The following is a 13,020-nucleotide window of genomic DNA, read 5'->3' as shown; positions in this document are numbered from 1 at the left end:
TCCTATAGACCTCAACTTATAAACATAGCCGGAAGAATTCCGGAAGTGACTCGAAGCGTCAAAACGTCACTAACAAAACGTCACGCCACTTTCTTCTATATCAAACCATTAACTCACTACCTCTCCGGGTCTGCTCTAAAAATTGGTGAAACTTAAACCACTGTCAACAAGAGAAACAAAATGCAGCAAAATTTTATATCATTGAAAACATTTGGTAACGTTAAAAATCCAAAATAATTAAGGTGGTCAGAAACTCAATAGTCAAAAAAAGCTGACCAGGTTATCAATAGCCCTCAAATAATTCATGATTCTAATCTGAAAAAGATCGCGAAAGCAAACGGCAGATAGTAAACTTAGAAACAAAGTTAAATCTTTTCAAAAAGAGCTCAAATTTAAGAATCAGAAAACACCTATAGTTACATTTCTAATCACTGCCATTAGAACAAAACACACCACACACCTGTTCCTCGTACACATGCTAGACAACATGATTTCATACTAAATCAAAAATAAAATTGACCATAGAAAAGACATAAGCAGAAGAATATTCAACGGCAAAAAATCGTTTAAATTAAAACCAAGGCCGGAAGAAAGCTGCAGAAAATAGTCATAAGTGGAAATTTTGGAAAACGCTGGCTATCAAACTCTCAGTACTGCCTTTTGTTGAATGAAATAAATTACAAACCAAAGAAATGACGAAAATCAAAGAAAAAGCTGAAATTATTCATTTTTTACAACTGAAAAAATCAAAATACCGAAAATAAATGTAGGTGCCAGGAGAAAGCTAAAATAATACTAACTAGAACGTGAAGACTCTGGGCACAATGTAATGAACACCTTAACAAAAGACATTCTTGATTTTTTGAAAGTTAAAAATCAATTTTAAAAAATCAAGAAAAACTAATACATTTCATTGTTCAGCATTCAAGACATAGAAAAGATAACTAGTCATCCGATACAAAGATCTATCCTCCTGATGAGAACAAAAAAAGGAAAAAACAAATTTCATAAATACGAAACATTGAAACATTTTGCAAAAAAATGGTCAAAGAACTTTTAAGATTGCTTTTATGAAAAAATTTTAACTGTTTTTTTCAAAACTTAACGCCAAAAAATGATTGAATTGCTATTGAAACGAAATTAAAGTCCCTCATGTTGCACAAAAAAAATTATTTCTAGCAATTACAACCAAAATACAAACAAAAAACTGACGAAAATCGAAAAAAAACAACCAAAATTGGATTAGCATATGTACAATTTTATGAAACAAAATTACCTCGAGGTGGAAAGAGGCGTTGCGTATAAGAATTATCAAAGAGAAGTTGCCATATTAACTGATTTTTGACAAAAAGACGGTTAAAAGATCCAAAAATAAAGAAATTGATAGAAAAAAAGCCAAAAATTAACTAAAAAATCAAGAATTATATGCCAATTTTCAACTTGAAACGCATTTTCAGAATCTGCAAAACACTGTGGCATCAATTTCCGAGGTTGAACTTTCAATATAGTATCGAATAAAACTTCTTTCTACAAGAAACAAAATTAAAAGCAAAAAAAATTGGGCCACGAAAAAACGGTGATCTATATGTGCAATTCAGTCAAAAACTAATTTTCAAAGTCAAAAAGTAATTCACTAAACGCAGCGCATGATCAAAAAATTTTCTCTCGCTTACTGAAAATCTGTTCACCAAGACCGCTTTTCTCACTTTTGCTTTTAGGTCAAAATGCCGCGTGAACAAATCTACTTCCTGTAAAAAAAAACCGAGAGAAAACCAATACTCCTCTTCGAGTCGTAAAAAGACCATGGTAAACCCAAAGGTAGTATGAAGAGAGCGTGCTGATTTTTTCTGGACTCAAATTAATCACGCTGGACTTTAGCCCAACTGAAACGTTCTTTTCGACTTATAAATGGGTTACAGAAATTGAGAAGTTTAAGTGCAACTATGGCTTATTAGGTGGCTATGGTTTAAGTACAACTATTGCTCTCTGTTGCTTGTTAAAGTTGTCAGCGTGTATGCTTTCTCATCTTTTCCTGATGATCCATTAATCTATCAAAAACTTGCTTAATTTTTGTAAACCAAAAAATCATGATTTCGGAAAGCAAAACAACTGAGAGGTGTCAATTTTTATTATGGCTAATGGGATGAAGACCATTATAGTTCAGCTACCTAGTCTTGTTAAACGTTAATCGAGCTGTGAAAACTTATTTGTCTTGAGAATTCCAAAATGTCTAATGTTTCTCGAACAACGTTGCAAAATGGAATGATCTGGTGCAAATTCCCGCTTGCTGCTTTAAAATGTACAGAAGCAAAAAAAAACGAAAAAAATCGCTATTTCTAATAATTTTTTCATATATTTTTGGGAAATAAATTACCATTTTCGATCTTTATTGTCTACTAAGGACATGGACTCATCTTTCGCTTAGTGACCAGCGAGATTATGGAAAAAAATGTCATCATATATGTTGTCAGAGCTAATCTGGTTGATGATGTTATCCGACTGCAGGCAGGTAAATGAAGTAAACTTCTTGTATTTCTGTGCCCTCTTTTGATTGCTTTAAAATATTGTATCCAATCAATAAAATTAATATGTGAAGGTAATTTTTTTGATGCAATTTTTATCTAATTGCGTAGTTTAAACAAATTTAGTCTTGGTTTTGATCAACATTGATAAAAAATTAAATCAATCCTTCAAGGTCCGATGATAACAATTGCTAAACACAACTTTATTGCTCAACGCCAATTTTCCACTTTTCTGCATTAAACAAGTAGAGGTTAAACTGAATTTTTCCATTAAGACATTTTGTAGCTCCCTGCTGAAGGATGATGACAAAAACTAGTAAAATTAACTGTCGTCCCCACTCATTGGGTGACAGTTAAACAAAGGAAGGTAATTTTTGTAAAGCGCTGTTTTGATTGTCCAAGTTACCCTTCAGATACGACTTGTAACTTGTATGTTGCACAAATCATCAAAATGAACGCAGTCTTATGAACTTAGGTAAAGTATGAACTAAAGATCTAGTTCACAGGAAGCAGTTTTCTTATACGTTTCTATAGTAGTACGGGTGATCACAATAGTGGCCGATAGCACTAATAGATACATCTTTTTAAGTGATTTACATTCTTGCTACACCGCAGGATTCTTCAAGTTTCAATGCCACTGAACGAGCCTTTATTAAAAACACAGTTTGTTTTTTTAAATCTTCACTAATATAGCCATAACAAATATCAGATTTGGACAAATAATTGACAATGCTACAGATTTATAGGTTTATTTCCCTCACTTTGAACATTTTATCCTATTATATCCTTTGTGCTTTCTTAGTGTCTAACCAAATTTTTGCCTCACTTTTCGACTTCAGACATCTAGTTAATTGCGTGACCCTCAAACCCAATTAAATTTACATACAAAGGTTTCCTTTCGCCTAGCAATAAGCATTGAAACGCCAACATTTGTAATGCCAAACAAATATCTGAACACATTTTCCAAACAAGATAGCGGCAGTTTTTCTAATCTTTTCTTCTTTCCACAAGCAACATTTCTATGATCTGCAACTTTATAGAACTCACCTCTTGTATTATATCGCAACAATTTTTTTAAAAAATTTTGTATGTACATAACTATGAAATATACCATAACTAAACAACATGAAAATGTTACTAGTGATGGAAACCACAGATACGAACCAATTTTTATTTCAATCTCTGTCTTGAAAATTAATTTTTCATTTCTGACTTTCGATGATGCGACAGACGGGTACAAACCGTTCGCTGTTGCCCGGACCGAAATCCAAGTCTATATCAGTACTAGACAATCTAAATACAAGTCAGACTTAAATCAAACTTGGATTTAGAATCGCCAAGTCTTAAATCAGACTTGGATGTAGACTGCCAAGTGTAAAAAATGACATTATCATAGCTAGCTGAATCAGTAATGAAATGAAACTTGTATTTAGACTTGCCCAGTACTGAACTTGACTTTGACATTTGGCCCGGGTGGGTTTTCGAACTATCCCGGACGCTTACGTAAAGCTTTCGATGTTCTTCAGGAGATCAAGCGTAATTTTGGACACTTTATTCTTTTGTTTTCCGGTTTGTTTGTTTAAGAGATATCACTTACTCTCTCTACTTAACGTTTACCTTTACTTTTACCTTAACATGAGTTTAACTTGTCTTTAAATAGCATGGGAGCCTTCCGAAACAAAAGACTATTATTAGGGAAAGATGAACTCAAATAATAACCAAACCTTTATTTGATCCGCTTGTACAATTTTATTGCTTGCCAACTTGAATTTCATGCGTCATACATACATACATCGACTGACCATTAAATGCTTTTGCGCAGACACTGAAGAGATTGTACTTGAACTTAGAATAGTCGGTTGTGGTCCTATGTTAAAAAGTTGCCTTGGTCTTTTGACGGAGGTCAGAGATGCCAAATGCGCACTGTTACAGGACACTACTTATTTTTCCCACTTTGTTTTTATTTGGGTTGTTCACTGGATATCTAATTTCCCAAGATATCAGTGACTTGCTTTATTCTCGCGAAGTTGTACCCAACTTTAAAAACGTTTTACCAACCTTTATTGGTGATTCTTTTGTGACGTCACAGGCCTCGAATAAAAATGCTGGAACTAACAGTGACCGTAAACTTTTGCCATATTGTCAACGAAGCGATCACTTTATTACATTCAAGGCATTTTTCTGACATTAAAATATTTTACAAGCATTTCCTCTTTGCATAAAACTTGCATTTCTAAGAACCCTCATCAGTTTATCCTCAGTTTTTGGGGCTCAGGATACTGTCACCCGAATGCGAAGATAATGCAAAAGTTGGTTTTGGTCTGTTCCCGGGGCGAGGTGATAGAAATATGACTCGACAAAATGTCGTCGGGTTTTAGAAACAAATATCAAACGCCATTACTTTTTTTCTTCTGCATCGACGATTTTCGGTTTTCAAACTTAGGAAATCGTCAAAACGTTTGGAGTTCAAACTCAGAGAAATCGTCAATACGATCGGTTTGAAATTCTGCACTGACAAAACAATGACAGACAATACAGTCCCAGCAAAATGGTCCCTAATTGCAAAATCATTTTCCCCAAAAACGAAAAATAACCGGATAGATAACAAAACAATCTTAAATATAATCACCAAAAAACAATTAACAAAATTAACGAACATAATCTATGGGTTAAGATTCTGAAGGCATTGTTTTTAAATGATATGAATTGAGATCAACTCGAAACTCGGCTCGAAATAAATAATCTGGCAAAACTATTGTAATTAGCTTAATATTTGTTTAATGACATACAACCATACAGGTACTGAAGAAGTCTCTTTGTTAATTGGTGTGCTCATGTTTAACTCCGTGTTTAGTTATGGGACTATTTCATCTGGGGCTGTTTTTTTCTGTTTTTAGGACCATTTGTCTCCAGTTGTTTTGTCTGGGAATGTTTTTCATCAGAGACAGCGTTGTCAGGGACTGTTTTGGTGTAGATTGCTTGGTCTGTTCATTGTTTGAAATACAAGAAACTATGGATATTATTGGTTTCAGAGCACAGGAATAAAATAACACAAAATTAATTCTTCGGTGATACAAGCAAATGCAAAGTTTTTTCTAATAATGTTCCCCATATAGTCATCATTTTAATCGAACAACAAAAACACAATATAAAACAGAAAATTGACCGAAAGAATAATGTTTCTTCAACTGAAAAAATATCCGCCCATTACAGAAAATTTATCCTTATACATCTTATTTTGAAAACTATCTGTGGACTGGTTAAAAAGACATTATATTGCTTAAAATATTAATTATTAAAATTTATAACTTATAAAATCTCGCCAAAAATACGTCACTTTTTTATAACCTAAAATAGAAAAAAATGAAAAGCTCTGAAGTCTATCAACAACGCTACTTCAGTTGATTTTCTGTCATCAGGACAGAAATTCCGCCACTACAAAAAGATTGAAATTGTTGTTCCGAGACCTCGTGAGGGGGAACTATATACTCAACTGGTTTATTTTGTTCATAAAATTTTGGCCGATCGATATATTCACCTTCATCGTAGAGTTGTGAGTGGTATCAATAAAAAGCCCATCCAGCGTAGAAGATGGAATTAAAAAGATTTTTTTTGAATTTCGTTCTTAGAGCAATTTCTCGAGTGTGGAGTTTTTGTGAATATTGAGATTGGTTTGCGTTATTTTTGTTCACATTTTCCGGAAGTTTTATCGAAAATTTAGTCAATTTTTTTAAAAAGTGCTAAAACTGTTAACAAGTGTTTTTGACTTGATTTTCAAAGCCAAAAAAGTATTGTTGACTATTATGAATTATTTTTGTGGCTAACAGATTGGGCGAAAAATTCAAAATTCAGCCTTTTTCATCAAAAATTGAACGAAATAAGTTTTTTTGGTCCACTTTGATTAAATTTACAAAAATTACACACCCAAAAACCACTAACACAATCTCTGTAAGCCCCAAGGGTTCTAATCCCACTGCCACTTCCATTGAGAGTGCTCTGGAATAATTGTTTGGCCATTTTTTGCTAACTTATCTCGATGATTATCAAAAAGCAGCAATTTTTGATTTTTCCACTAACAAATTATCTATATCTATAACATTCGAAACAATTACGTGTTCTTAGTGGACATACAGAATAGGCAAGGTAGGCTGGTTTTGGTCTAAATTTGGACTGTTGCAATCCAAAAATAAACCGGATTGCAATTAGCCGGTCTTTTTTTTTAAAATCCATCTTTTATACGCTAGTTACAGAACAGAACAATTCAAATCAAAGATCATTGGTGATAGGTCCAGTTGGCTTCCTCAGCAGCTCCAAATTAAAGTATCTGTTTTTTTAGTAGAAAGCTTGTGGTCGTTTTGATTTTTAGATAATTTGTTTTTAAACAAGGGCTTTTTGAACTTTGCCGCTTTTTTTCTCTTAATTTGTTCAAAATGTAGCTTAGAGTCAGCACGGAAAGAATGCTCTTCTTTCTACTGAATTAAAATTTAATCTGTTTTTTTCTCGTTTTTTGACATTGTCACTTTGTGTCATTATTGTCAGTTCATATAACAAACTACTGGCGTTCAAGATACGGCATAATTGAACAAATTAAAATTGTTGAAGGTACAGACAATGGCTTTATAGGCTTCGACTGTACTTTCTCGAAGAATATATATGAGTTTTTTTAATTTTTTTCTTCAACTGTCTTTTTCACTTTTTCTTATAGTCGTATTAATTTTCCTGGAGAAAGACAGGTCTCACTGGCTATTTTTGAAAGACTGAATGAGCCAATATTCCGATTTCAGTAGACAGCTGATGTTATTCATGACTTTGTAAACAATTGTTAGAAAGAACACTTTCTAACTTTGCTTTTTTGTTCTTTTTTGTGTGTTTTTGTTACCTAGTCTTGTTAATTAGAGATCAAATATGACACTTTTTTGTAGAATTTTATGTGCGAACGCACATTACGAGCATCCTTGCAGTATTAAGGCCTACATTTGTCTTCAAATTCAGTTCTTTGCAAGTTAAAAATAGGATTCCTTGCAAACAATGCCTGAAATTGAGTTAGAAAAATGCCTTGTTTAATGTACTAGGACGTAGGAGGTGGAGCAGGTTTCAATCACAAGTTTAGTGACTTTGTAAATGCGTTCAAATTAGCGGTTGTGTACAATCGGACGTTGGTGGATTACACTCCAAGGTTATCCAGCTATCATAATCCGAAGTCTGGTGGATTCTTTCCCGGATGGAGATTTTTGGATTTCGCAAATTTCTCCAACATAACTTACCAAATACATGATGACTTAAAGGTAAGCTTTAAATATGCAATTTTTCAGTTTTCAAATACATTATTTTGATGATTTTGATTATAATCCATAACGATTATAAGTATAAGGGACAAATAAAGTGCATTTTCTCAAAAAATAACAATGAGGTAAAATTAATTTATAATCCGTTCATATAGAAATCATTTTCAAATTGAGTAAATTTAACCAAGATCTAATTGCTAAACGCGCTTTCATGTTCAAATTTATTTTCAAAAATTTAGTTTATGAATTTGATATCATTCAATCCAGTAATATTTTAGAATTGAAATTTGAAGCTAAAATTATTTCGAATTGAATGAAATTTGAAGAATTTATGATGAGTATAGTTCTAACTTAATTGGATTGTACATTAATTCTGCGCGAATGCGAGTCAAAACCTCTAAATGCGATATCAGTATACATAAAACTGAGAGATGAATCAATCTGTTAATTTGTTTATTTTTCAGCCGGTATATAGATGAACTTTGCTCAGAATCGGCTGAAAGCCCCAAAATGTTAAGTTGTGCTCATAACGCATCATTGTTTTTTTCCATTTTGTATCATTCAGTAAAGTGGCATAAAAATCAAGCATTACGATGCAGAGGTATACCCCAAAATTTCCGCCTTAGTAAAATTGGCTCGAAAATTAGTTACATACAATGAACGAAATTAGGTAACATCCTTTGTATCTTACTTTTCGCAAAAGGGGTTCTGCCAATAAAAGAACATTCGAAATAAAAGAACATTCGGTGCAAAAATTAAGTAACAAATCTTGCAGCACGTTTCCGCTCAATGTAGGTATCTATTATTCGCGCGCATTTTAAGCATGCAATAATACTTTAATAAAGATTTAATTGAAGCCTTCAAAGCTTTAAAGTGCTTTAAATACATGCTACCACAAAAACTGATTTTTTCCGAAAAATCCCTCGAACATCAAAGACTTTGTTTATCAATGTGGGATTGGCCAAATTTAATAAGTAGTAATAAATAGTACTAATAAGTAGAAATAAGTAGTAATAAAGTACTATAAGTAGTAATAAAGTAGTAATAAAGTACTACTAGTAGTATTAAGTTAGGCTTAATTAAATAAATATTAATTAAGTTAGGCTTAAATGCGGATTATATGCGAAATCGAGCTACATTGCGTGCGAAAAATCAATACATAAATTGAGCGGATGCGTGATGCAACTCGCGCGAAAAATAGGTTATTAAGTTTGTACTTGTTTTCCGCGGCTAAAATTAGGACACTTTTGCAAACACGGGAGACGATATTCCCTTCCATTTTGCCGGTTTCTGCTAAAGTAGCTATTTTCCGAAATATTGTACCACTTTCAATGTATTAACATAGTAAAAACGAACACGAGATACACACATCGGGCATATCTGCCCGTGACGATTTGGGTATACCTCTGCACTGTAATGAAGTTGCGCCATTTCAACTTTTATTCAAAAAATTTTGAAGAATTCTTTTTACCAGAACTAAATTCCAACCCTTACGGACTCCAAGTCTATTCCTATGCTGATGAAGTCTAAATTGTTGTCTATTAACTTAGCTTGAGGCGAGCTTTAGTCAGCTCGAATCATACCCACTTGGGTCACACATAGTGGGCTAAAGCGCAACCCTTCTACAGAGTCTGGAAGCGCGACCTAGGGTCTGGAAAGTCTGATCAGTGCCGCATCCTTTATTCGGTCTGATTAGCGCACTGCCTGCAGTCCATAAAGTTTGATCAGAGTCTGCCAGGGTATTCTGATCAGATCATGGTATAGAACCTGAAATAGTCGGGGGGTATGGTCTTCATTGTCTGCAACAGAGTTTTGCGCAGATTGAGTCTAAACGATCTGACTAAATTTCTTTCTAGAGTCTACATAGTTTGCTCAACAACGAGGTCCAGCAAAAAAAATAACAGTCAGACTTCCAACAGGAAGCTAATTTACCCCCCTCCCCCCCAAAAAGCGATTTTTTTTGCGCACCACTTCCCAATGTCCGTCGATGAGCGGAAATGACTACGATAAAACTAAGCTTTGTGTAATGCTGTTTAAATGGAAATAGTTTGTTAGAAAATTATGTTTTTTAACTTTAGAACTCAGAGGTCATCGATACAAAGTAATGACTTTTTTAATGACAAGAATTTTGAATGCTTAGTGCTATATAAAAGATAAAAGGTTTCAGTCTGGGTTACCCCAGTGGTCAACCCAGTTTAGTGTGGCATCTCCAGTGTGCGACCCAAGTATGTTCAGTATCCCTAGTGTACGAGGGAAATGGTTCTGATACCCCGCGCGCAACTCAAGTTGGTCTGGTTGGAGCCAATTTTGGTTTGAATGGTCTGATGTCCCCTGTGTGCGACTCAAGTCATTCTGTTCAGAGTTGGCTTGGGTTACACACCTCATCCTTGGTAGCTCTATTGTGGTCTAAATTCAAGTCTATTATAGTCTAAATCCAGGTCTATTATGGTCGAAATGGTCTATCCAGGTCTATTATGGTCCAGGTCTATCCAGGTCTATTATGGTCCAGGTCTATCCAGGTCTATAAATGCAAGTCAATTATGTTCTAAATGCAGGTCCATTACGGCCTAAATGCAAGTCTATTGTGGTCTAAGGGCAAGCGTATTCAGATTATATTAAAACTAGCTTAGATTATATTTACTTTAAGATTTATATTTAGACTTCCCCAGTACTGAAAAACAAAATGCACTAGAACTACCAATTTTTTATATACACTTGCTGTTAGGTCCGAGTATTCACTCCCGTAAACTTTTGGGCACAAACGAAAAAGCTCAGGGGAAGGAATCATTCTTCAGGAATCAAAAAGCTGAAGGAATCAAAAAGCTGAAGGAATCATTCTTCAGAAAAAAACAGTAGAATATGTGATTGATATTCATGAGCAACAAGTAAACAGCTGTGAGGACCTTTTGTCATATTGTTGATTCCTAATAATTGAGCTGTCTGTTTTAGAATGTGACGCAGCTCTGTCGAGTTAAAATTATACGTTCAAATGATCAGCAATTTCACGTTAAAAACGCCACTTTGACGATCGAGTTTGGTCGCAACAACAAGCATGCAATGATAAAGCACATTAAATTAACCAAATCTGTTGTAAACTCCAAACCAGGCTACCGATTAAACTTCACTAAAATCAAATTATTGTCTGACCCTTGGCAGTTTTCACGTTTTATTAAACTTGCCGCCAAACACGTCAAAAACGAACTTTTCCGAATTGCGGCTAAAATTCAAAATTCGAGTGGTCCGTTTAATTTAACGGTTATGCATATCAGAGGAAGAGATCGAGGTTGTATGTTGAAGAAACTCAACGACAAACAATTAGTTGACAAAATAGCATCGTTTGGACTTCCTCAGAAAAATGGAGTTGTTTACGTTATGACAAACATGCCTAAAAACGGAAAACATTTCAGAGCAATTCAACAATATTTCAAAAATCACAGTTTCTTCGAATCCAGAGACGTGATGTTGTTCAAGACGGAAGAATTTACAAAAATGGGGTCATATTTGGTTTATGTTGTTGAGAAACAGCTGCAAAGAATCGCAGAAGGCTTGGTTGTAACTTACCCTGGATATGTAAGTGTTGGATTTGATAAGAAGCTTGTTGGAATTTTGGCTCCATCCGCATGCGGAAAAATGGGATGAAACACGAAAATGATATTTTTTATCAATTACTTAATATGAAGTGAAGTACAGATCGTCTCCAGGTCTGAACTGGCTTTTTTAACTATTGAGTATACTTTTCTTGGACTTGGGTTTTTAGACTAGGCTGACTTCCCTTGATCTTTTTTCCGTCACTATCAGGCAAATATGGTATTATATTAGGAATACGCAGAATAATCTTTTCACATGTTTTGTTCGGCAAATCCGACTGATAAGGGGTTAAAAAGTTAAGAGTCTATTAGTTATCATTTCACTGTCCTTTGTTATGGTGTTTTTGGCACATTTAAGAGGCGAGTAAGTTTTGTCAAATTTTTAAGCGAGTTCTGTTTTTAAACCCAATACATGAGTCAGAACATTTCGAAACTGATTGTGCTTATGATTTTGTCTTTGAAACCTTTGAGCGTTTATTGTTCCGACCCAGTTTGGTGGAGGAAGAACTATATACTCAAACGGTTTTTTTTTCGTTCAGACAATTTTCGCCGATCGATATATTCATCGTAGAGGGTTGTGAGTGGTATCATTGGAAAGCCTGTCCAGCGTAGAATGTCGAACTAAAATGATTTTTTTGATTTTCGTTTCTTAAAGAGAGTTGCATTGGTTTAAAAACTTGAGAATAGAAGACCGAAATCCGTTGTTTTGTTCACATTTTCACTATTTTTGACATAAATTTCCGTCAATATTGCTAAAATTTGTTAAAATTGTTAACAACAAGATCACCGAATTCAGTAAAAAAATAACTAAAAAGTTTCCTGAATTTTGGTTTTTCGAAACAGTAGTTGAGTTTAAAGTTTTGTGAACGTTTGACTGATTTTCGTGGTTTCTGCTCACATTTTCCGTATTTTTATGCACTTTTTTTGCCAATTTTACTAAAACCATATGTGAAAATTTGTAAAGATAGTGTTGTCCGTGTTACCTTGAAAAACATGAGTGTTTTAAACCGTTTGGTTTAATTTTTTGGCAAAATTTATGCTAAATTTCTCTAATCTCAGCCTTTTTCCATCAAAAACGGCTAGAAATATGCTTTTGTAATCTAAATAGTTTATATTTACAGCAATATTACACCTAAAAATGCTGATACACAGCTTTTTGTGACTCGGAAGCAAGTTAGTTTTAATTGTGGATCCTTTGAGAGTATACTTGAATTAAACGTTTGTCGGTCATTCGCTAAATTAATTCTTCATTTAAGCAAAATGCTTAATTTATGTTTGATAGACTGATTTTTTTCTCAAATAAACCATACCCACAATATTCGGGAAAATAAAATGATTCCAATAACAAACGGCAATTGCCAAGCAAATTTTCGTCTAGTCGTTGTTTCCTTAATTCCAAAAAATCAATTGCAATCAGTCGATGTTTTCTTTAAAAGATGTTCGCATTTCCTCATGTTTTTGCGTTAATTACGGAAAAAATAATCAAAGTCAAAACGTACTAATGACAAGGTGTCTTCTCTATGGGGTTTCAGAGAGACCAGGTTTGCTTTTTAGTCGATAGATTATGGTCGTTTTGAATTCCATACTTTTAAAATGAACAATGATTTATTGAGCTTTTCTAATCTC

The 13,020-nt window shown here is 33.9% G+C and overlaps 2 protein-coding genes across 7 annotated transcripts in view; one reads left to right on the top strand and one right to left on the bottom strand.

The window, feature by feature from the left end:
- LOC142352139 (putative carboxymethylenebutenolidase) overlaps nt 1-8,777 on the bottom strand; it is a 273,385-nt gene extending 264,608 nt beyond the window's left edge. Inside the window, exon 1 of the mRNA XM_075404527.1 lies at nt 8,773-8,777. The gene's annotated coding sequence lies outside the window, so the exon portion shown is untranslated. The remainder of the gene's footprint in view (nt 1-8,772) is intronic.
- LOC142352136 (uncharacterized) overlaps nt 1-13,020 on the top strand; it is an 87,344-nt gene that overhangs the window by 28,671 nt on the left and 45,653 nt on the right. For 2 of the 6 annotated variants that reach the window (XM_075404522.1, XM_075404520.1), the window contains exons 3-5: nt 4,107-4,695; nt 7,595-7,807; nt 10,757-11,377. In XM_075404522.1, coding sequence (XP_075260637.1) covers nt 4,432-4,695; nt 7,595-7,807; nt 10,757-11,377 — 1,098 coding nt within the window. In that variant the 5' untranslated portion in view covers nt 4,107-4,431. Of the gene's footprint in view, nt 1-3,791; nt 3,804-3,982; nt 4,696-7,594; nt 7,808-10,756; nt 11,378-13,020 lie in introns of those variants that run through there. The other 4 variants (XR_012760993.1, XR_012760994.1, XM_075404519.1 and 1 more) reach the window with 3 other exon arrangements.

This window comes from Convolutriloba macropyga, chromosome 13 (genome assembly GCF_964194025.1).
Source record: "Convolutriloba macropyga chromosome 13, txConMacr16.3, whole genome shotgun sequence".
In the NCBI taxonomy this organism is placed as follows: domain Eukaryota; kingdom Metazoa; phylum Xenacoelomorpha; order Acoela; family Convolutidae; genus Convolutriloba; species Convolutriloba macropyga.
The sequence above is the reverse complement of the archived record's forward strand: the minus strand, read 5'-3'. Positions and strand labels throughout refer to the sequence as shown.